This window comes from Pseudorca crassidens, chromosome 4 (assembly GCF_039906515.1).
Source record: "Pseudorca crassidens isolate mPseCra1 chromosome 4, mPseCra1.hap1, whole genome shotgun sequence".
Classification (NCBI taxonomy): domain Eukaryota; kingdom Metazoa; phylum Chordata; class Mammalia; order Artiodactyla; family Delphinidae; genus Pseudorca; species Pseudorca crassidens.
The window spans coordinates 2,083,252-2,108,048 of record NC_090299.1 but is presented as its reverse complement, the minus strand read 5'-3'; the positions used below and the strand labels follow the sequence as shown (position 1 = coordinate 2,108,048).

The 24,797-nt window shown below is 47.4% G+C and overlaps 1 protein-coding gene across 11 annotated transcripts in view; it reads right to left on the bottom strand.

The window, feature by feature from the left end:
• Positions 1 to 248: 248 nt before the first annotated feature.
• The window catches only part of GRK4 (G protein-coupled receptor kinase 4), a 57,554-nt gene continuing 33,005 nt past the window's right edge, over positions 249 to 24,797 (bottom strand). For 2 of the 11 annotated variants that reach the window (XM_067734932.1, XM_067734930.1), the window contains 5 exons: positions 21,442 to 21,579; positions 19,780 to 19,917; positions 19,198 to 19,325; positions 16,214 to 16,270; positions 249 to 1,440 (listed from right to left, as the gene is read on the bottom strand). In XM_067734932.1, coding sequence (XP_067591033.1) covers positions 1,221 to 1,440; positions 16,214 to 16,270; positions 19,198 to 19,325; positions 19,780 to 19,917; positions 21,442 to 21,579 — 681 coding nt within the window. In that variant the 3' untranslated portion in view covers positions 249 to 1,220. The other 9 variants (XM_067734940.1, XM_067734931.1, XM_067734935.1 and 6 more) reach the window with 9 other exon arrangements.

The following is a 24,797-nucleotide window of genomic DNA, read 5'->3' as shown; positions in this document are numbered from 1 at the left end:
ATGACCTTTGGCCTCCCAAGTTCCCCCACTGGCTCCAGTTTACGGCTGCACCATGTGTTGTTTATGGTGTTTGTTATTACCCTGGCTTGGTTTAACAGTAGAATTTCTTTTCATTTAATCTGCTTGGAAATAGTTGGCTACTGAAAGTGTGGACTAATGGCTTCCAAGTTTTGGAAACTGCTCGGTCATTATCTCAAAATATTGCCCGTTTCTCTTCTCTCTTCCTGGTGTTCTCACCACAACCTATCTTCTATTTTCTTTTTTTTCCCTCTCATTGCTTTATTCTGGATAGTTTCATCTGATTTATTTTACTAGTTCTCTTTTTAGCTGTTTCCATTCTACTGCTGAACCCTTAATGTTAACCATTCAGTTCTGGAATTTTGTAGTTTTCAGGACTGGAATTTATATCTCTTTCTAAAGTATGCTATGTCACTTTTTATAAATAGTTTCTACCTTCCTGTCAAAATTGTCAAGCTAAGCAACTTTTCTCCTTGAACATAGTGAGCACAGTGTTTAAGAGTCTGTGTCTCACATATTTCCATTATCTAGAGCCTCTAAGGAAATTTTTTGGTCTTGTTTGTTTTTTGGCTGTGTCGCACAGCATGGGGGATTTTAGTTCCCTGACCAGGGATCGAACCCGTGCCCCATGCAGTGGAAGTGCAGAGTCTTAACCACTGGACCACCAGGGAAGTCCCAAGGGAATGTTTTTCATGTCTGAAGTTTTGGCTAATTTTCATTCATTTGCCTCATCTCATGTGCCTGGTTATCTTTGATTATATACTGGACATCGTATCTGAAAATTATTATAGAAGAGATTTACAGCTTAGGGTATTTTCTTCCTCCAGGCAAGATTTTTGTTTGCAATGCTACTCTCCTTGGGACACTAGAAGTTCTAGGTCATGTTAATCCAAATTCCAGTTTCGGAGTCCTCTGAGCCACCCATTTTATTTTTTATTTTTTATTTATTTTTTTGCTGCACGTGCAGCATGTGGGATCTTAGTTCCTTGACCAGGGATTGAACCTGCAACCCCTGCATTGGGAGTGCAGAGTCTTAACCACTGGACCACCAGGGAAGTCCAGGCCACCCGTTTTAGAGAGCTGGTTTTCTTCCAGGTCACCCTTATTCTTGGGTGGGCTGGACCCGGAAGTGGAGTGTGAACTGGCCGGGCCCCCAGTCTTGGCCTGCCCTGGATTTGGTTTTTGCTCTCCTAGCCTTGAGCTTAGCTCAGCCTTTCGGGTGTTTCAGGACTCCAACCCCCCCAAAGCAGGAGGAGCCCTAGCGTTCGGCTCATCTCTCTAGGTGCCGCCCTCTCCTGGCTTTCAGCCCTGAAAGTTGCTGACTCTCTTGACGTAGATATTTGCCGAGCTTTATTAGCTATTTTCATCAGGAGGGTAGATCCGTATTCTCTAGTCCGTCCTTGCTGTACATGGAAGTTCCTCCTATAAATATTAAATAGGATGCTATTGAGAGTGGTCACCCTTCTCTCATTCCTGATTTTAACATGAATGCCTCCAGAGTAAACCCTCATCAGGTAAGATGCTGCCTCTGGACGGTCAATATATTTTATTATGATAAAGAAGCATTGATTGATCTACAGCTTACCCTTGAACAACATGGGTTTGAGGTGCACAACTCCACTTATATGAGGCTTTTTTTCAGTAAATACCACAGTACTACAGAATACGCGGTTGGTTGACTCCTCGGATGTGGAACCATGGATACGGCGGGCCGACTATAAAATTATATGCGAATTTTCAACTGTGCGGGGGTCAGCACCCCAAACCCTGTGTTCTTCAAGGGTCAAATGTATTTTATTGACTGTGTAAAAAAGTGGGTTGAAGTTGGTCAAATGCCTTTATGAAAATGATCTTTTATTTTTGCTTTGGATCTATTAACATGATGTATTATGTTACTGGATTTCCTGATATTGAACCATCCATGCATTATTAAAACAAACCCACTATTTTGATGTAGTACTTTTGTTTGTTTGTTTTGGCTGCACTGTGTGGCATGTGGGATCTTAGTTCCCCAACCAGGGATCGAACTCATGCCCCCTGCAGTGGAAGTGCAGAGTCTTAACCACTGGACCACCAGGGAAGTCCCTTGATGTAGTAACTTTAATGTGTTGCTGGATACTGTTTGCTAATATTTTAAGGGCTTTTGCATTAATATTCATAAAAGAAGTTGGTATAGACTTGTTTTTTAAAGGTCAGTGTGGGGCTTTCCTGGTGGCACAGTGGTTAACAATCCACCTTCCAATGCAGGGGACATGGGTTTGAGCCCTGGTCCGGGAAGATCCCACATGCCGCGGAGCTACTAAGCCCGTGCACCACAACTACTGAGCCTGCCCTCTAGAGCCCATGAGCCACAACTCCTGAGCCCATGTGCCACAACTACTGAAGCCCACGTGCCTAGAGCCCATGCTTCACAACAAGAGAAGCCACTGCAATGAGAAGCCTGCACACCGCAACCAAGAGTAGCCCGCGTGCAGCAACAAAGACCCAACATAGCCACAAAAAAAAAAAACTCAGCGTGAACTTTTTAATTAATTAACTGGTTTATTTATTTATTTTTGGCTGCATTGGGTTTTCGTTGCTGCACACCGGTTTTCTCTAGTTGCAGCAAGTGGGCTTCTCATTGCAGTGGCTTCTCTTGTTGCGGAGCACAGGCTCTAGGTGCTCAGGCTTCAGCAGTTGTGGCTCGCGGTCTCTAGAGTGCAGGCTCAGTAGTTGTGGCTCATAGGCTCTAGAGTGCAGGCTCAGTAGTTGTGGCGCACGGGCTTATTTCCTCTGCGGCATGTGGGATCTTCCCGGACCAGGGCTGGAACCCCTGTCTCCTGCATTGGCAGGCAGATTCTTAACCACTGCGCAACCAGGGAAGCCCTAGCCATTAGTTTGTTTTTTCCCTATTACTTTCCTCCTTCTGCTTTTCCTAAATGTATTTTTCAATCCTTATGAGTTAGAGGCCAAATTCATTTATTTCCAGGCACTTATTTTTGTTGATATAATTAAAAGCTATACATTTTCTCCATGAGCACTATATTTTAGTTGTATCCCATGCATCAAATATATAAGTCCTGTTGTTCTGCAGTTTTGCATTATATATCCTCTTTGGCCCAAGAGAACTTTAATAGAGGCTATTAAATTTCCAGGTGCCAAGGCCTGTTTGTTTTCTGATTTTGTTATTAATTTGTAAGTTTACTGCATTTGTAATCACATACTCGACTATATTTAAATCTTTTTAAATTTTTTGTTAGGATATTGTTTCCCCCTTTTTTATGAGAATATATTTTAAGATATTTATTTATTTATTTATTTGGCTGTGCCAGGTTTTACTTGAGGCATACAGGATCTTCGTTGACGTGTGTGAAATGTTCGTTACAGCACACAGGATCTTTAGTTGCGGCATGCATGTGGGATCTAGTTCCCAACCAGGGATCGAACCTGGGCCCCCTGCATTGGGAGCACAGAGTCTTAACCCCTGGACCACCAGGGAAGTCCCCATGAGGATTTTCTTTGTGCCACAATATACAGTCCCTTTTCATGAATGTTCCATGGGCATTGGAAAGAAAGTGCATTTTTTAGTATCAATATAGAATGTATTACCTATATGTTACATCAATACATTATCTATCTATCCATCCATCCATCCACATACACACATGTTCATAAAATGCACCTTACCATGCTCTTTCGGTCTGATCTGTCTGGGACTGACAGCTGGGTCAAACCTCTCAGCTCTGCTTTGGGAAAGCTATGGCTGTTGGTGAAGTTATTTCTGACCATTTCATCTTGTTTGAGAATTGTACCTTCGATTACAAAATGCCCCTTCTGCTTGGCTTAACGTTTTGTGGCCCGGATTCCATCTTGTCTGATACTAAGATTGTGACTGCTGCTTTTATTTTTGTTTGCGTTTTCCTGATATACATTGTCAATGGTTGAATTGTAACCTTTCTCACTCACTTTGTTTTAGGTGTGTCTCAGATACAGCACAGAGTTGGGTTTTGCCTTGTGACCCAATCTGAAAATCTCCCTTTAATTGACGAGTTAAGACCATTTATATATGGTGGGGCTAATGGCAGACTCTGGGAGGGCTCACGCCAAAGAGTGCTTCCCGGAGCTTCTGCTGCCAGTGTCCTTGCACCCACGATGAGCCACAGCCACGCCCTGCCTTTGCAGGAGACCTTCCAACACTGGGAGGTGAACTAGGCAATTTGAGACAAACCCTACTCCCACTAAGGACCAGGAAACTAGGGGACAAAATTTTAAAAATCATCTATTTGAAAGCATCAGAGAACTATTAAGGCAGAGAAGTATAACCAGGCCAAGAGGTGGTTCTTTGAAAAGACTAATAAAAAGAATTGGACCAGAGGGCAGACAGCAGAAGAAGAACTACAATCCTTCAGCCTGTGGAACAAAAACCACATTCACAGAAAGATAGACAAGATGAAAAAGCAGAGGGCTATGTACCACATGAAGGAACAAGATAAAACCCCAGAAAAACACCTAAATGAAGTGGAGATAGGCAACCTTCCAGAAAAAGAATTCAGAATAATTATAGTGAAGATGATCCAGGACCTTGGAAAAAGAATGGAGGCAAAGATCGAGAAGATGCAAGAAATGTTTAACAAAGACCTAGAAGAATTAAAGAACAAACAAACAGAGATGAACATTACAATAACTGAAATGAAAACTACAATAGAAGGAATCAATAGCAGAATAACTGAGGCAGAAGAACGGATCAGTGACCTCCAAGACGGAATGGTGGAATTCACTGCTGTGGAACAGAATAAAGAAAAAAGAATGAAAAGAAATGAAGACAGCCTAAGAGACCTCTGGGACAACACTAAACACAACAACATTCACATTATAGGGGTCCCAGAAGGAGAAGAGAGAGAGAGAAAGGACCCGAGAATATATTTGAAGAGATTATAGTTGAAAACTTCCCTAACATGGGAAAGGAAATAGCCACCCAAGTCCAGGAAGCGCAGCGAGTCCCATACAGGATAAACCCAAGGAGAAACATGCCGAGACACATAGTAATCAAATTGGCAAAAATTAAAGACAAAGAAAAAGTATTGAAAGCAGCAAGGGAAAAACGACAAATAACATACAAGGGAACTCCCATAAGGTTAACAGCTGATTTCTCAGCAGAAATTCTACAAGCCAGAAGGGAGTGGCCTGATACACTTAAAGTGATGAAAGGGAATAACGTACAACCAAGATTACTCTACCCGGCAAGGATCTCATTCAGATTCGCTGGAGAAATCAAAAGCTTTACAGAGAAGCAAAAGCTAAGAGAATTCAGCACCACTAAACCAGCTCTACAACAAATGCTAAAGGAACTTCTCTAAGTGGGAAACACAAGAGAAGAAAAGGACCTACAAAAACAAACCCAAAACAATTAAGAAAATGGTCATAGGAACATACATATTGATAATTACCTTAAACGTGAATGGATTAAATGCTCCAACCAAAAGACACAGGCTTGCTGAATGGATACAAAAACAAGACCCATATATATGCTGTATACAAGAGACCCACTTCAGACTTAGGGACACATATCTTTTCCCCTGAAAGTGAGGGGATGCAAAAAGATATTCCAGGCAAATGGAAATCAAAAGAAAGCTTGAGTAGCAATACTTGTATCAGATAAAATAGACATTAAAATAAACAATGTTACAAGAGACAAGGAAGGACACTACGTAGTGATCAAGGGATCAATCCAAGAAGAAGATATAACAATTACAAATATATATGCACCCAACATAGGAGCACCTCAATACATAAGGCAACTGCTAACAGCTATAAAAGACGAAATCAACATAACACAATAATAGTGGGGGACTTTAACACCTCACTTACACCAAGGGACAGATCATCCAAAATGAAAATAAATAAGGAAACAGAAGCTTTAAATGACATAACAGACCTGATAGATTTAATTCATATTTATAGGACATTCCATCCAAAAACAGAAGATTACACTTTCTTCTCAAGTGCGCACGGAACATTCTCCAGGATAGATCACATCTTGGGTCACAAATCAAGCCTCAGTAAATTTAAGGAAATTGAAATTATATTAAGCATCTTTTCTGGCCACAACGCTATGAGATTAGAAATGAATTACAGGGAAAAAAACGTAAAAAACACAAACACATGGAGGCTAAACAATACGTTACTAAATAACCAACAGATCACTGAAGAAATCAAAGAGGAAATCAAAAAATACCTAGAGATAAATGACAATGAAAACACGATGATCCAAAACCTATGGGATGCAGCAAAAGCAGTTCTAAGAGGGAAGTTTATAGCAATACAAGCCTACCTCAAGAAACAAGAGAAATCTCAAATAAACAACCTAATCTTACACCTAAAGGAACTAGAGAAAGAAGAATAAACAAAACCCAAAGTTAGCAGAAGGAAAGAAATCATAAGGATCAGAGCAGAAATAAATGAAATAGAAACAAAGAAAACATTAGCAAAGATCAACAAAACTAAAAGCTGGTTCTTTGAGAAGATAAACAAAATTGATAAATCATTAGCCAGACTCATCAAGAAAAAGAGGGAGAGGACTCAAATCAATAAAATTAGAAATGAAAAAGGAGAAGTTACAACAGACACTGCAGAAATACAAAGCATCCTAAGAGACTACTACAAGCGACCCTATGCCAATAAAATGGACAACCTGGAAGAAATGGACAAATTCTTAGAGAGGTATAACCTTCCAAGAGTGAACCAAGAAGAAATAGAAAATATGAACAGACCAATCACAAGTAATGAAATTGAAACTGTGATGAAAAATCTTCCAACAAACAAAAGTCCAGGACCAGATGGCTTCACAGGTGAATTCTATCAAACATTTAGGGAAGAGCTAACACCCATCCTTCTCAAACTCTTCCAAAAAATTGCAGAGGAAGGAACACTCCCTAACTCATTCTATGAGACCACCATCATGCTGATACCAAAACCAGACAAAGATACTACAAAAAAAGAAAATTACAGACCAATATCACTGATGAATATAGATGCAAAAATCCTCAACAAAATACTAGCAAACAGAATCCAACAGCACATTAAAAGTATCATACACCATGATCAAGTGGGATTTATCCCAGGGATGCAAGGATTCTTCAGTATACGCAAATAAATCAATGTGATACACCATATTAACAAATTGAAGAATAAAAACTGTATGATCATCTCAATAGAGGCAGAAAAAGCTTTTGACAAAATTCAACACCCATTTATGATATAAAAAAAAAAACTCCCTAGAAAGTGGGCATAGAGGGAACCTACCTCAACATAATAAAAGCCATATACGACAAACCCACAGCAAACATCATTCTCAATGGTGAAACACTGAAAGCATTTCCTCTAAGATCAGGAACAAGACAAAGATGTCCACTCTCACCACTATTATTCAACATAGTTTTGGAAGTCCTAGCCACAGCAATCAGAGGAGAAAAAGAAATGAAAGGAATACAAATGGGAAAAGAAGAAATAAATCTGTCACTGTTTGCAGATGACATGATACTCTACACAGAGAATCCTAAAGATGCCACCAGAAAACTACTAGAACTAATCAATGAATGTGGTAAAGTTGCAGGATACAAAATTAATGCACAGAAATCTCTTGCATTCCTATACACTAATGATGAAAAATCTGAAAGAGAAATTAAGGAAACACTCCCACTTACCATTGCAACAAAAAGAATAAAATACCTAGGAATAAACCTACCTAGGGAGACAAAAGACCTGTATGCAGAAAACTATAAGACACTGATGAAAGAAATTAAAGATGATACCAACAGATGAAGAGATATACCATGTTCTTGGATTGGAAGAATAAATATTGTGAAAATGACTATACTACCCAAAGCAATCTACAGATTCAATGCAATCCCTATCAAATTACCAATGGCATTTTTTACAGAACTAGAACAAAAAATCTTAAAATTTGTATGGAGACACAAAAGACCCCTAATAGCCAAAGCAGTCTTGAGGGAAAAAAATGGAGCTGTAGGAATCAGACTCCCTGACTTCAGACTACACTACAAAGCTACAGTAATCAAGACAATATGGTACTGGCACAAAAAAAGAAACATAGATCAATGGAACAAGATAGAAAGCCCAGAGATAAACCCACACACCTATGGTCAACTAATCCTTGACAAAGGAGGCAAGGATATACAATGGAGAATAGACAGTCTCTTCAGTAAGTGGTGCTGGGAAAACTGGACAGCTACATGTAAAAGAATGAAATGAGAACACTCCCTAACACCATACACAAAAATAAACTCAAAATGGATTACAGACATAAATGTAAGACCGGACACTATAAAAACTCTTAGAGGAAAACATAGGAAGAACACTCTTTGACATAAATCACAGCAAGATCTTTTCTGATCCACCTCCTAGAGTAATGGAAATAAAAACAAAAATAAACAAATGGGACCTAATGAAACTTCAAAGCTTTTGCAAAGCAAAGGAAACCATAAACAAGATGAAAAGACAACCCTCAGAATGGGAGAAAATATTTGCAAACGAATCAACGGACAAAGGATTAATCTCCAAAATATATAAACAGCTCATGCAGCTCAATATTAAAAAAAAAACAAACAACCCAATCCAAAAACGGGCAGAAGACCTAAGTAGACATTTCTCCAAAGAAGACATACAGATGGCCAAGAAGCACATGAAAAGCTACTCAACATCACTAATTATTAGAAAATGCAAATCAAAACTACAATGAAGTATCACCTCACACCAGTTAGAATGGGCATCATCAGAAAATGTACAAACAACAAATGCTGGAGAGGGTGTGGAGAAAAGGGAACCCTCTTGCACTGTTGGTGGGAATGTAAATTGATATAGCCACTATGGAGAACAGTATGGAGGTTCCTTAAAAAACTAAAAATAGAGTTACCATATGACCCAGCAATCCCACTACTGGGCATATACCCTGAGAAAACCAAAATTCAAAAAGAGTCATGTACCAAAATGTTCATTGCAGCTCTATTTACAATAGCCCAGAGGTGGAAACAACCTAAGTGCCCATCATCAGATGAATGGATAAAGAAGATGTGGCACACATATACAATGGAATATTACTCAGCCATAAAAAGAAACGAAATTGAGCTATTTGTAATGAGGTGGATAGACCTAGAGTCTGTCATACAGAGTGAAGTAAGTCAGAAAGAAAAAGACAAATACCGTATGCTAACACATACATATGGAATTTAAGAAAAAAATGTCATGAAGAACGTAAGACAGGAATAAAGACACAGACCTACTGGAGAACGGACTTGAGGATATGGGGAGGGGGAAGGGTGAGCTGTGACAGGGCGAGAGAGAGTCATGGACATATACACACTAACAAACGTAAGGTAGATAGCTAGTGGGAAGCAGTCGCATAGCACAGGGAGATCAGCTTGGTGCTTTGTGACTGCCTGGAGGGGTGGGATAGGGAGGGTGGGAGGGAGGGAGACGCAAGAGGGAAGAGATATGGGAACGTATGTATAACTGATGCACTTTGTTATAAAGCAGAAACTAACACACCATTGTAAAGCAATTATACCCCAATAAAGATGTTTTTTAAAAAAAGCACGTTTAATGTACACAATTTGATGAGTTTGGACCTGTGCAAACACCCGTGAAACCATCACCACAGGCAAGGCAACAGACACACCATCACCTGTAAAAGTTTCTCTGGGGCTCCTCGGTTTTTGTTTGTTTGATTTGTTGTTGTCAACATGGTTTCAGTTCCATTGCCAGTGGCCTCGTTACTTTTTAGACAGAAACAAGGTTTACACCCTAGACATGTGGGTGGGGAGTAAAATATCGATACAATAAAAATAAAGCACTTTCCCTTTTGGATAACTTCTATCCTTTAGTTTTTACGTTAAATACTGGTTAGCAGTTCAGTTGACTTCAACAACCATTTGTGGGTCCTTACTACGTGTCAGGTGCTGGGGATATGATATAAATAACAAACCCCTGTCCCTAGGGAGCTTACAGTCCGGTGGATGAGGCTGCGCTGTAATAAATTGCTGCTTCTACATCCAAAGTGTAGCACAAATCTGTCCACTTCCTCGGGCTCCACGTGTCCAGCTGGCCTAGGCCACTGTCAGTCCTAACTAGCTCCCTATGTCCACTCCTGCTGCCTCAACTCCGTCCTCCACACGACAGACTGGGGGCGCTTTTTATTTCTCTCCTATAAACACAAAACGTTAAAAACATAGCCCACACACTAATATGTATAAAATAGATAACTAATAAGAACCTGATGTATAAAAAATTAAACAAAACATAGTCCAGGGACCACCCAGTACACCTTCTAAACTCAACAACTATTAATATCATGTCATATTTGCTTTCTCTGCATGTAGACACCCTCCTCCATCATTTGAGAGTAGGTTGAAGACATTGTCACACTCCAGCCCTCAATACTTCAGCAGATGTTTCCAAAAGTAGGAGCCATGATACCACCTTCCCCTAATTACCTAATATCACCTAAAATCCAGGCCTGGGACTTCCCTGACAGTCCAGTGGTTAGGACTCCACGCTTCCACTTCAGGGGTCACGGGTTAGATCCCTGGTCGGGGGACTGGGATCCTGCCTGCTGCACGGCGCGGCCAATAAATAAAATAAAATAAAATGGGGCTTCCCTGGTGGCGCAGTGGTTGAGAGTCCGCCTGCCGATGCAGGGGACGCGGGTTCGTGCCCCGGTCCGGGAAGATCCCACATGCCGCAGAGCGGCTGGGCCCGTGAGCCATGGCCGCTGAGCCTGCGCGTCCGGAGCCTGTGCTCCGCAACGGGAGAGGCCACAACAGTGAGAGGCCCGCGAACCGCAAAAAAAAAAAAAAAAAAAAAAAAAAAATTTCAAATTCACGCCAGATCTCAAATACTTAGTACAGAATAAAGAATGTAAAATGTCTTATTATGTTTATACTGATTACATATAGATTACATATAGAAATGATATTTGGATATAGCGGGTTAAATTTTAAAAATTATTCAAAGCCGTTTCTTTTTACTTTAAAAAATTCACGTGTGACTTACATATTTTATTGGACAGCTCTGGTCTGGGGGTCTGACTAGATTCCATCAAACCCTTTAGGAAGAAAGCTTCACAGGTGGGCCTGTCCTGGTGTCAGGCTGCCCTTGGTCTGTGGGGCTAAGTTTGGTCACTCAGTCAAGGGGGTGACTGCCAGATCTGTCCAATATGAAAGTACCTCTTCTCTTTGTAATTACTAAGTCACTTGGGATAGTTCTCTGGACCTGTGAGAATACCCTATTCCCCAAAGGCCTTCCACCAGTGGGTCTGGCACTCTTGATGCTGCTGGCCTGACTCACGCTGGGAGTTGCAGATTGGTGAGTGTCCTAACCCCTCATTCCTTTTGCCCTAACCGCCCGGCACTCTTTCACGAGGAAGCATTTTCCTCCCCATACACATCTATTCCTTTACTTCTTTGAATCTTACTATAGACACTTAAAAAAATATATATCATTATCAATTTCATCATTATTCTTTTATTAATGCTCGAATTGTCCCAAATTCATTGGAAGCCACTTCAAGGTGACTTCTGTGTCCTTTTGACATGCCCATTATTTTTAAAGCACTTTCTTATTTTATATCACAAGATTTTCCAGGCTCATCTTTGCCTCCTCAGATGTGGACCCAGCCATTTCTTCGAGGAGCCCTGACTCCTTTTACTGGAGAATGGTATTTAGAAACCAAGATCCAGGCAGCAGGTGGGCTCCCTGCTACCGGGGTGTCATTGCTTCTAGGTCTTTCAGAGCACAGAGCTGGGAAATAATGAGTTTAAACTCAATTCAACTTTTTTCATTCTTTTTTATTATGGTAAATATACAGTACATAAAGTTGACCATTTTTAAAAAAATATTTATTTGGCTGTGCTGGGTCTTAGTTGCAGCACGCAGGATCTTCATTGCCGCATGCAATATCTTCATTGTGGCTTGTGGGATCTTTTTAGTTGCGGCATGCGGGCTCTTAGTAGCAGCACGCGGGATCTGGTTCCCTGACCAGGGATCGAACCTGGGCCCCCTACACTGGGAGTGCGGAGTCTTAACCACTGGACCACCCGGGAAGTCCCTAAGTTGATCGTTTTAACCGTCTTTAAGTATACGGTTCGGTGGCATTAAGTACATTCACATTCACATTGCTGTGCATCCAATTCAAACGTCTACAAGTTTCTCTATGTCTTTAAAATGTATCCCACAAAGAATGTAAAATCAGAGTAGCTCTCATTTTCTCTCTGATCCTTTTTGTTCTTATTTACTATTTTCTGTTCTCTTGACTGCTTCCATTCCTCCCCTGTTTGCCGCCTCTATTACTGTACTTTGTACTGTACTGTGACCAAAATGTCGTAAGTTCTATCTCTTGGGAACCTGGTAATTTAGTCTCCAGTAATAAGATGAAGATTTTCTTCAATATCTTTCTATGGTTCACTCTACTTTCATTTTCAATCATCATGTTATTTGTCCATTACTCAGATAATTAGATGAGGTCATGATGGTAGAGCCCCCATGAATGGATTAGTGCCCTTGTAAGATTCATGGGAGAGCTTGCTTCCCCTCTCTGCTCTCTGCCATGTAAGGGTATAACAAAAAGTTGGCAGTCTACAACCCGGAAGAGGGTTCTCAGCAGAAACCACCCTTGCTGGTACCCTGATCTCAGACTTCCAGCCTCTAGAAATGTGAGAAATTTTTGTCATTTATAAGCCACCAAGTCCATGGTATTCTGATACAACAGCCCAAACAAAGACATTACCCTTAGTTATTGGTAACTAGAATATGAACAACATGAAGGCTACAACTGATCCCCTGTATAAGCTCCAGCCCAGGGAGGGGCCCTTCACCTGGCCTGGGAATGAGGGTCAGGAGACTTCTTTTATATATATTTTTTAAAGCATTGAGATTGACGTGTTTTTGTTTTCATTTATTTATTCGGCTGTGCCGGGTCTTGGTTGCAGCACACGGGATCTTCATTGCGGCATGCAGGATCTTTTTTTTTTTTTTTTTTTGCGGTACGCGGGCCTCTCACTGTTGTGGCCTCTCCCGTTGCGGAGCACAGGCTCCGGACGCGCAGGCTCATCGGCCATGGCGCACGGGCCCAGCCGCTCCGCGGCATGTGGGATCTTCCCGGACCGGTGCACGAACCCGCATCCCCTGCATCGGCAGGCCGACTCCCAACCACTGTGCCACCAGGGAAGCGCCATGCAGGATCTTTAGTTGCGGCATGCATGTGGGATCTAGTTCCCTGAATAGATATCAAACCTGGGCCCCCTGCATTGGGAGCATGGAGTCTTAACCACTGGACCACCAGGGAGGTCCCAAGAGGACTTCTTGAAGGAGATGCCTGGCCAGCACTGACTGCTATATTAATTAAAATGAGGTCTACATGGGGTATGACATTCCTCCACTCTAAAGCCCAGTTGTTTCCTTATTAGAAAATCAAGACTGGAAGTGCTCCTTCCTATTTAAAACCACAACTTGAATGCTGCCTGGCCCTCAAAGTAAGAGACACGAAATACAAAAAGCAGAAGCACAGCCCACCCCACCCCCCAGCCACACAATGCAGGCCCTTTGCTGGGCTCATCTTCCAGTTGAGAAGGGAAAGAAATGTGATGGAAAACAGTAAGAATTCAGCCCCAGTGATAAAGCAGTGTTTAAAGAATTTCACTCACACTCAGCTGTGAGCAGTTAAGAGGAATAACACAATGAAGCAGAAGAGAAAGAGGCCAGGACCTACCCAAGCAGAGGTCCTCTGAGATCTCAGCGCTGAATTCAAAGGGCATAAGAGGGGGAAAGTTTGACTTCAAGGAATGAGACAAAGGGAACACTCTCACTCCACATGCCTCGCTTCATGGATGACAAAGCACAGAGCAGGAGGGGAAATATCTGACCCTGGGTGGCATTTCATCACAGGCTCTGTAGTCCTGGCTCAGATGCTCCAGGGTAAGGCGGGAAACTTTGAGTTAGCAACTTATGAAAACAGCGTAAGTTGATTCAGTAAGATTCAGCAAGAACCGGAGAAAAGGTGAGTAAAGAGAGTGCTAACCAGGATTGATAAGGACACAGGAAGCAAGGCCTTGCAAGAACTGCTAGTTATAATACAGTCTTGTCATTCTTCTGAAGAGTAATTTGGCAACGTCAAAAGATGTGGATCCGTCAGCAGATTAAAGGGGACTTCCCTGGCGGTCCGGTGGTTAAGACTCCGGGCTCCCAACGCAGGGGGAAAGGTTCGATCCCTGGTGGAGGAAACTAACGTCTCACATGTTGCGTGGTGTGGCCAAAAAATAAATAAATAAATGAGATGATACGAGAAGATTTAAGTACCTGAACCATTTGACTTAGCATATATACCTATGGACCGTCACTCAGGACGTTATTAGACAAGCATTCGAAGATGGAGCTACAAAGATGGTAATTGAAGCAATATTAATAGTATCAAGAAGATGAAACAATGTAAATGTCCAACAATAGGGAATTGGTAGAAACATTAATACTTTAAAATATTGGAGGGACTTCCCTGGTGGTCCAGTGGTTAGGATTCTGCGCTCCCACTGCAGGGGCCCTGGGGTCAATCCCTGTTTGGGGAACTAAGATCCTGTAAGCCGTGCAGTGTGGCCAAAAAGAAAAAATTAATAAAATATTGGAATAATGCCAAAAAGCCATTAAAAAGGATGTGTTCAGAAGGATATGGACAAACTGGAACCCTTGTGCACTGTTGGTGGGAACGTAAAATTGTGCCACTGCTGTGGAAAACGGTATCGTGGCCCCTCAAAAAATTAAACCAAGAATTACCATACAACCCAGCAATTCCACTTCTGGGTATATGCCCCAAAGAATTGAAAACAGGGTCTCAAGAAGATATTGTACCCCCAAGTCCATAGCAGCATTATTCACAATAGCTAAAACGTTGAAACAATCCAAGTGCCCATGAACAGATGAATGGAGAAGCAGAAAGGAATCTGATTCAGCCTTAGAAAGGAAGGGGATTCTGACACCTGCTACAACATGGATGAACCCTGAGGACGTTATGCTGAGTGAAATAAGCCCGACCCAAGAGACACACGCCACATGATTCCACTTATATGAGGTCCCAAGAGTCGTCAAATCCATAGAGACAGAAAGTAGAATGGTGGGGGCCAGGGGCTGGGGGAGGGGAAGAATAGGGAGGTTAGTGTTTAATGGGGACAGAGTTTCAGTTTCACAAGATGAAACGGTTCTGTGGACACGTGGTGGTGACGGCTGCACGACGACGTGAACGCACTTAACACCACTGAACTGTACACTTAAAAATGGTTAAGATGGTAAGTGTTATGTGTATGTTACCACAAAAAAGAAATGAAAGATACCTAGTTTCTGGTGAAACTCTTCATCAAAACTGAGTTTTTGGTGAAACTTAGCAAGGAACTGTTAAACATTGTTGGTGGGAGGGCAAATGGTTAAAAATTTTCAGGAGGGCAACTTGTTCATAAAGGCAAATCATATATATTCTTTAAAAATGATCCTATACCTTTTTTAGTGCATAGCTGTGCTTTATTGGGGGGAAAGTAAATAATCCTTACAAGGTCACATTTATTTTTATCTTAATAATACATGAACGTGGTCAACAGAGAAAAGTCAAGATGCAGTGCTTATAAAGCAAACAGCATTCCTCTGCTCCATTTCTGCCCATCCCAGTGAACCTGCTTTCTAGGTATACCCATTTTAACCATTTTAGCTCTTTCTCGGAGGATTTATGTCCATTGTTCATACCCTTTTACTAAGGGATCCCCTGGTGAGAAGCTACCCTAGAAATATAATCAGGTGTGGGTACAAAGACGTAGGTGCGGGGCGTCCGTCCCACTGGTATTCATATTGACAAGAAAAGTGGGAACGACACTTGTTAGGACTGTTTAAATAAATGATGGTCAAAATGTGCCATAAGAGGTGAAGCAGTCAGATCTATTTAAACGACATGGCAAGAAACAACTATCAATTATATACATTACAGAATAAAATGCGGATAGGGATTATCCCTGGACAGTGGCTGACATTAAACACAAATTTTCCTTGTGTACTCGTCTTAATTTCAAAATTCTCTTTAATAAATATACATTTGCTTATAATCAGAAACAAAGAAAAAAAAAAAGACATGTTCAATCTACTAAGTTGCCAGACACCCTGTGAAAATTCTTACCTGGATTTGTTGTCTCTGTCAGGGCTCTCACTTGGGCATGGAGACGTGCAACTCAGACTAGCTTAAGCAAAAAAAGGAAAGAGAAGAAAAGAAAGGAAAAGAAAAAGGAATTGACTGGTTCCCGTAGCTGTGCCCCCGGGTGCGGACGACCACCCAGGCTCGGGCCGTCCCTGCGGTCCCCCTCTCCTCACTCTGCAGGCAGGTGGGCTGCACCCCAGCCTCCCCACCTGTGACGGGCCAGGCCCTCCCACGTCCCCCAGATGATCCACAGCGGGAGGCAGGAGGGCCCCAGCAGGGGAGGAAGGAAGCCTGGAAGAAGTCAGAATGTAAACAGGACGTGGGAATAAAGGTGATTCCTATTTTCTTTACGCTCTCCTGTGTTTTTTACGATGAGCACGTATTCCTTTTCCACGATTAGTAACCTCTTTATGAGCAGGTAGCGTGGACCAAACCCTGCTGCCTGTGCTCCCAGCCCCCAGGAGGTGGGAACTCCTGCCACCTTCCCTCTAGAGGCAGGATGAGGTGGGGGAGAGGCCGAGCCACTTCCCTCCTGCCAAAATCAAGGCCCCAGACCCCAGATAGCTCCCCCTTCCCCTCACCTGGTCTGTGGTACGTCGCCTGGGAGGGACTCTGCTCTAGACACAGGCCTCCAGGCAACTGGGCTCCCCACTGCAGCCAGCATGCGGCATACAGCTTCATCAGCACAGATGCAAACCACACCTTGGAACGCGCTGGGTGGGGCAGATGACCCTTGGGGAGAGCGACGCGGGACCAGGCCCTGGCGGTGGCTTTCCGGGTGTCACAGCATCGGGACCAAGTCCCTGCTGTTTGGTTACAGTCTCCGAGGCCCGGCCCCTGGATCCCACATGGCAGGTGGCAAAGGCTCCCCAGCAAGCCAAGGGACAGTGACCTTGACCTCAGCCCACCGCGGAGGCAGGGCAGCCAGCGGGGTCGCAGGACACAGGAGGCTTCTCGGCTCTTCCCTCCACCAGCTCTCACCTTGCCAAAGGCCGCTCTGGCCCCAGAAGGCCCTGCCGAGGCCCGTGCACCCCGGGCACCCCCTCGCCCCGACGCCAGGGCCCCTCCCGCACGTCTGGCTCCGGGATCCCAGCCCCGGAGACTCACAGGCCACGGCCACAGAAACCCGTCCAACACCGCAGGGGTAGGGAGAGCGGCCCCCGACAGCCAAGCCCTGACCTCAGGGTCCTGGCAACACCCTCCTTCAGAGGATGGACAGGAGCGCTGCGGAGACGCCCGAGGGCGGGTGGGGGGAATCTCGATGAGAGGCACGGGGCGGTGAACACGAAGGGAAAGGGGCCAAGAGCTTCCAACCGACGCCCATCCACAGGAGGAGCGCGGAAGGAGCCTCGGGCGAGGAGCAGGGCCTTCGGTGCAGACGCCACAGGGCTGGCACCCAGGCCTCTCCCCTCCTCCCCGCGGGGACACGCGGAGTCCCTGCCACAAGGCGTCTGCAGCTGGGGCTTTCTGGGCGTCACGAGTCCTCAAGAGGCCTTTTCCTCAATCCAGCTTTAGTGAAAAGACAACTCAGGTATGAAAGTAGAGAAATGGACAGACTCATCAGGCACGTTTCAGGGTGTGTCACGCGCGGTTATTGCAGTTCACGGGCAGGATGCAGCCCAGGGCACGGGCTCCGTGGCGCCAGCCGGCTGTGCAGCAAGCGCTCGCCGTCTGGAGGGCAGCCCCTCCTTCTCGCTGGGGCTGGCATTGATGCAGCCCGCAAGACCGGCACAAGGCCTGTCAGGCGCCTTTCTGATGCAAGTCGCTGACCTGCCTTAAGTGGACGTGAAAACATGGCGCAGGGTGCTGACTTCAAGGCAGGGAAACCCTTAAATTCGCTCCCGTGTGCTTCACGTCCTGCGGGCTGCTTGGTTCACACAGAGACGGCGTCGCCCATGCGTCCTGCACTCACACTGCGTACCTCACCCCGCGCTCACCACCCAGCTCAGCAGCGCGGGGTGCACGCCTCCTTCCTTCCAGAACGACCGTATGGATTCCACCCGCCACAGGTTCACTGAAGGCCCCCACGGTGTGGACCGGAGATGACTCGCACCGAGACACACTCGGCCCCAGAGAAGGACGGGGTTAACTCCCGCCCAGCCCCCAGTTTGCAGAGGAAACGTGGTCACACACTCTGGGTCTATACTGAAAAACCATGGATGTTAGTGGACAACCTCGGCATAAATCCCTCGGGAACAGACGGGGTTCACGGCAGGATAATCCACTGGTCCAAGGAGACCTGGGAAAAATTCCTAAATTTAATGCTACCACAGAAAGTCTCTCCAAACCACTCTTCCATGTTCAAAAGAAAATCATCTTTCCCTGTGATCGTGGCGAATGATGTGACAGCTCTAAGGATCAGAACACGGGGACGTCCCTGGTGATCCAGCGGTTAAGATGACACCTTCCAATGCAGGGGACGCAGGTGTGATCCCTGGTCAGGGAACTAGATCCCATACGCCACGGGGGAACTGAGCCTGCGTGCTGCAACTACTGAGCCACAACTAGAGAGAAGCCTGTGTGCCCCAACAAAAGATCCCGCGTGCCGCAGCTAAGACCCAATGCAGCCAAAAAAAAAAAAAAAAAAAAAAAAGAATCAGAACACGTAAGGCAGAAATAGAAATGATGTGCACTGTTTTATGGTTGTTCTACAAGATGCTGATTTCTGAGTCTAGTGTGAAATGCTTTGCCGTGGACAGACGATCTCCTTTCGAGTGTTGTAAGCCATTTCTTCTTTTTGCATCAGAACAGTTTTCACAGCAATGACAAACATCACTGTGAGGATGCTTCTCGCTGGGCTCAAACTGTACCTTATGGCTGGCTTTCAAACTATGTAAATTATCTTATGTAAGAGGCACTGAAAAAAGAAAGCTGAACAAAGAAAGTTTTACCTTGGTGAAATATTCCTTTTAACACATCACATTATAATGTGATAATAATAATAACAGAACGTGTGTCACCCTTACCCCTCGAGTGAAGAGTCTGTGGAAGAAGCCTTCTTCTGTCTGGGAGCTGGCTGATATGTCTTCTCTTCTGGATCTAATGCCACATTTCCCCTTTCGTTGATGTCCTTGGAACATTCAGACTCGGTCATCTGCACCCACAGAAGGGCAGGACAGAGGAGTGGTGGAGGCCCCGTGCGGCCGGCCGGCACCGCCCACCCGGCCCCCAGCCCAGTGCTCGGCAGCCACTCTGGCCCCCGTCCTCGGCTCCTACTTCCCCTGCTTCCTGACCTCCTCTTGCCGCCAACGTGGCCCCCAAAGCAGTGAACTCCCGTCCAGCCAGCCCCGCTCAGGGAGCAGGGCTCAGGGCGGCAGAAGCCCAGCAGACCCGAGAGGGCCACCTCTGTCCACCCCCCGTGAAGGGACCAGGGGCAGCTGCCACATATAATTTTACCTCCGAACATGCACACGTGCGCGCACACACAAATGGATGTGTATGTAAAATAGCTAAAAAGATATCTTAAAGAGGAAACTTCATTCTACACACATAAGGTTCTTCTTGGTCGTTGTAACTAGCTAGGTGGGCCGTGCTGCAACGGGCAGTACCTTGCTCTGCCAGGGGATGGAGACACAGCCCGTGATGAACTGGCTGTGGAAGGTGCAGTCGGTGCTGTCCAGGCGGATGCCCTTCACCGTGGAGAATTGCTCGATGTCCAGGACGTCCCTGCAGTAAACCACCTGCGGCTGTCACAGAGCACAGAGAGGCGCGGCTGAGACGGCCGCCGCTGCGTTTGTTTCCCTCAGCGGCGCTCAGGACACCTGGGAAGCCGCCGCACGCACACCTGCACCCTCCTTTCCTCGCCATCCCTCCCGGCGTGGAGTACGTCCAATCCTTGCTCTAGCAACCTCCAGAGCCACAGGCCCCGCGGCCCGTCTGCTCCAGCTCCCCACTCTCTCGCCCACAAGCCCCCCGAGGCCCCCTCTTCTCTTTCCTGCACGGAAACGGGCCACGGCAGAGGCTGCAGGTGGAGAAGGGCGGACGGGGTGCCCCTGCTGGGACACGGCAGAGGAAGCCTCCAGCCCTCGGCCTCCCTCGCGCACGTGCTGTCCACCTGCTTGGCCCCCATCTGCGCTGGGCAGGCCCCCAGGCCCCCAGCCCCACCGGGCACTGGCATCCTCGGGCGCAGAGTCAGGCCAGCAGGCAGGGCGTGTGGAGCCCGGGCCGCCGCCTCTGGAGCAGGGAAGCCAGGGCTCAGGGATGCGTGCACGACAAGGAAGGAGCGTGCCGATCCCGGGCCCCTGGTCAGAACTTCTGAGAGCAGTGGAGAGGTGGGAGCCGCCAATGGGGGGCCGGCCCTCAGGAGACGGTGCAGGGGACGCCCGAGCCCAGGCCAGAACCCCATCCTGCGCCCTTGCCAGGCTGCCTGACGCCCTCAGACGCTGCTGACAGCGGGCCCCCGGACCGTCTGGTTAAATGCAGGAGAGCCCCCGGAGCAGCCCCAGCGCCTCTGCCCCTCACTCCCCAGCCGGCGCCCTCCTCAGGGAAGGCTGCGGCCCGCGGCGCACAGGGCCTGGTGGAAAGAAGGCTCTGAGCAGCCCCAGCTGGGTTTTCCTCGTCTTGGAGCTGGTCCTCCCCGTGACTCTAGTGCCTGGAGCAGGTGGGAGGGCGCTGCGAGAACGAGCTCAAAGGGAGAAGCTGCTGCCACAACACATTCCACGTAAACATAATGAATCCTGACTGTACAACTAAAACTATTTTAACCGCACGTCTCAGCCCCATCACATCCTGCGGAATGATCGAATCTCCACGTTTCCATCACAGGCCTGCAGCAGCTCAAGGCCAAAGAGGGGCCTGCTCCGGCCCAGCTCCGACGTGCGCGGGGCCTGCTGGGCCCTGGGGACGTGGCCCCGTGTGGCCCCGCCACGCGCTCACCAGGAGGCTCGAGCGGCCACTCCAGGGCCCTCAGTGTGCAGCCAGGACCTTGCGAGACCCGGCGTGGGGAAGCGCATTCCGGGCGGGGGAAGGGGCCGCGGGAACGTGGGGACCCTGGCGGGGCACCCTGGGGAGGGTGTCGGGTGCTGCTGAGGTTTTTGAGCAGGGCAGTGACCTGGGTGGGCTCCACCAGCCAGGGCGGCAGCGGGCCGGGAGGGCCTGTGCGGACGGGCCAGGGGGCACCGGGGGCGGGACGGGTGGTCCTGAACCTACCTGGAAAACATCCGTTTTCTCAGACACCCCAACACCCCGCTGCTCTCTGGCAACACACTTACGTCAGGACGGAAAGGGGGGTCTGACACGTGGGCCTCCAGCCTCTTGAAGTTAACGTCCCTGAACACAGGGTGTCCCTTGACTTCAGCCACTCCTTCGCCCCTGCAGCCCAGGCGCTGCTTGGGATCCTTGGTGAGTAGCTGTGGACGAGTGAAAATGGAGTCAATGGAAGCTCCAAGGATAAAAGAGAAAACCCAGAAAAGCTCCATAACAAAAATGGCCAAAGAATCGGGGTGGCAAAGAGCACCTCCATCTAAACAAAGTCACTAAATTTCAAAGTATCAACCAAACCCCGTTACTTCAGATTTTACTGATTTAGAATACGCAATGCTTCAAAAAGGAGTTGAAACTGAAGTTTTGCCTTTGAGCTATCAATAAATAAAGAGGTGGCTAAGAGGGCTTCCCTGGTGGCGCAGTGGTTGAGAGTCCGCCTGCCGATGCAGGGGACACGGGTTCGTGCCCCGGTCCGGGAAGATCCCACATGCTGCGGAGCGGCTGGGCCCGTGCGCCATGGCCGCTGAGCCTGCGCGTGAGAGGCCCACGTACCGCAAAAAAAAAAAAAAAAAAAAAAAAAAAGAGGTGGCTAAGTAAATCCTTAAGAAAAGTTTACCCACGTAAAAATTAGGGGATTTTTTTTCAAGAAATAGAAGCTCTTGGGAACTTCGCAGACACCACTTTCATGCCAAGTTATATTGATTATTAGAAACTATTTTAATCTATTAATTAAACAGATCACTAAGGACCTCAGATGAGGCAAAAATTTAGCAAACCTAGCTCTAAAAGTTGTATATTCTTAAAATTAATAGAAAGTGTTTCTTTCAAAAGTATTCCTTACTTATACATTTAAACGGGCAGACCTCGGAGATACCGCGGGTTCGAGTCTAGACCATCAGAGTTAAGTGATTATTGCAGTAAAGCAAGTCACACGAATTTTTTGGTTTCCCAGTGCATATAAAAGTTACGTTTATACTCTACTGTAGTCTGTTAAGTATGCAATAGCATTATGTCTAAAAAAATTGTACCTATTTAAAGAATAAAGCTGCTAGGAAAATAGTGGCAATAGACTTGCTCAACACAGGGCTGTCACAAACCTTCAATCTGTCAAAAACACACTATTTGTGAAGCACAATAAAGATGAGGTATGCCCCTATTGCCAAAAGTTCAGATAGGCCTTCTTCCACAATTAGCAGTCAAAGAGGTCTGCCTCTGCTCAGAGCGACACAGGAAAGGTCTGGGCCTCCAAAACCTAGCCTAGGCCAGGGGCTGGGAAGCTGCAGCCCAGGGCTGTACCGCACCGGTGCCTGCTTCTGTAAATAAGGCTCTGTGGGAGCAGAGCTGGCTGTTAGCTCAGGGGTCTGTGGCTGTTTGCGCTGCAATGGTGAACTGAACGATGCGAGAGAGACCTGCAAAGCCCTAGTGACACCACCTGGTGCGTCACAGGAACGCTGGCTGACCCGTGGCCTCGACTCCCAGCCAGCACCCACGTGTGGCTCCCGGCTCGTGTGCGACGCCCCTGGGCCGGGCCCCGCCCGCTCGGCCGTGCCGCGCACACACACCGAGGCCGTCTGGTCTCTCGGCCGAGCTGACTCCTACCAGACACCACCGATGGGAATACACCTGCGTAGTTGGCGCGGTGTCGGGCTTTCCCGCGGGACTCAAGCTTCTGCAGGCAGCTGCCGTGGGAACTCCAGCACGGAGCCAGGGCGGGGCTCAGTAACACAGGCTTCCTTAATTAAGACCAGACCTGAACATTGTGTCAGGCCAGATGCAATGACCGCACCGCAGGGACTCCATGCCTCTGTCAAGCCTGCTGCCAACTCACGCGGTCCAGGGGCCTGACCGGGCAGCGCCGGGCAGCGGAAAGCACCTTGTGCCCGTGCTGCCTGCTGCCACTGACTATGGGACACCACGGAAATCAACTTTTAATTTTTCCACCGTGCAGCTCTGAGAATATCCTAGAAAGCCACCGTGGGGTTGAAATGAAAACAGAGAGCTCTGAAAATGACCCAGCGGTACCCGACACCAGGTGTCACGGCGGGGGCCCGGCAGGGACGGGCAGAGGCGGGCTGTCCCCTTCGCGTGCAGTCAGCGCTGGGCCACATCCTGGACCCCGCAGCTGCCCACGCTCCCCCCTCTGTGCCCTGTTCACATCGACCTTGTACCTGAGGTGGCCCCTCCTCCAGGCCGTCTGTTGGAATTTCACAGACTCTCTAAGAACTAGCTGTTGCTCTGCTCAGCAGTTACCGAGGATTCACGTGGGACTAAACACTTCACACGCACGCTTTCATTTTATCCTGCTGGCAATTCTATAAGGTAGAAGTTATCCACCGTCTGCATCTTCTAGATGAGAAACCCGAGACCCGGAGGGGTGAGCGCGTGGTGGTGGGAGGCTGGGCCTCGACCCCGGGCCCTGAGTCACAGGCTGGGCTTCACGCAGACACCACCATCTTTCCCACGAACAGCACCCCTTCATCCTGAAAACCCTTTAGGCTTCGCTTCTATTTTGTACCCGTCAAGCTCTGCTTTTGACCCTAGTTTCTTTCGTGTTACTTTAGGCTTGCCATTCAACTGTGTGCTCCCGAGGGGCCGGCCTCACTTCGCACATCTGTATGCTCCTGCAGCCCCATCGGACCGTCGCGTGCCAGCAGACACTGGGTCAACATCTACCAGCTGAACAGCAACAGCAGGGTGGCCAGGAGGCGGTTACGGAGGAGCTGACTGAACGCCGTCAGCTCCAAGCAGGGTGAGCAGCCCGAGAAAGGCCACCAGCACACGTCCCTTCACATGTGGACACAAGAGGAGACGGACCCCTAGGTACTTCATCCCCAGCCAGTGTCAACTCCCGCAAGACACACCGGCTGACCCCAGCACCCACTGGGGGACCACGCCCCGCGCTCTGTGGCCGCAGTCCAGTGGCCTGGTCCTCCGTCCTCCATCCTGCCACTCCCCCCCCACCCCGTCAGCCCTCCCCCCGCAGCGCGCGCCCCCGTGTGTCTAACTCCGGCAAGGAGCCCGCCTCCACCTGCCCCGTGTCCGCACTCTCCTCTGTGACCCGCTCACACCCACAGTCGCTCCTCCAACCGTCCCTCTGCACCCACCCAGCCCCGCGGCCTCTCTCCTGCTTCTTCAGACCCGCTTAAGCAAGCCCGACTCCCCGCCTGCTGCGAGCTTCGCGCGTCCTGCCTGCACACAACCAACCACCGATCTCCCTGGACGCCCACGCGGCCCTTGGCGCGCCGGAAGCCCCTCACTTCTCCGCACACCTCCAGCGGCTCCCTCCCACCCTCGCGCGCCACAGGAGGACGGGACAAGCTGCCCGGCGCGCACCGAGTCCCCGCCTCCGCGCCGGGGCTTTGCT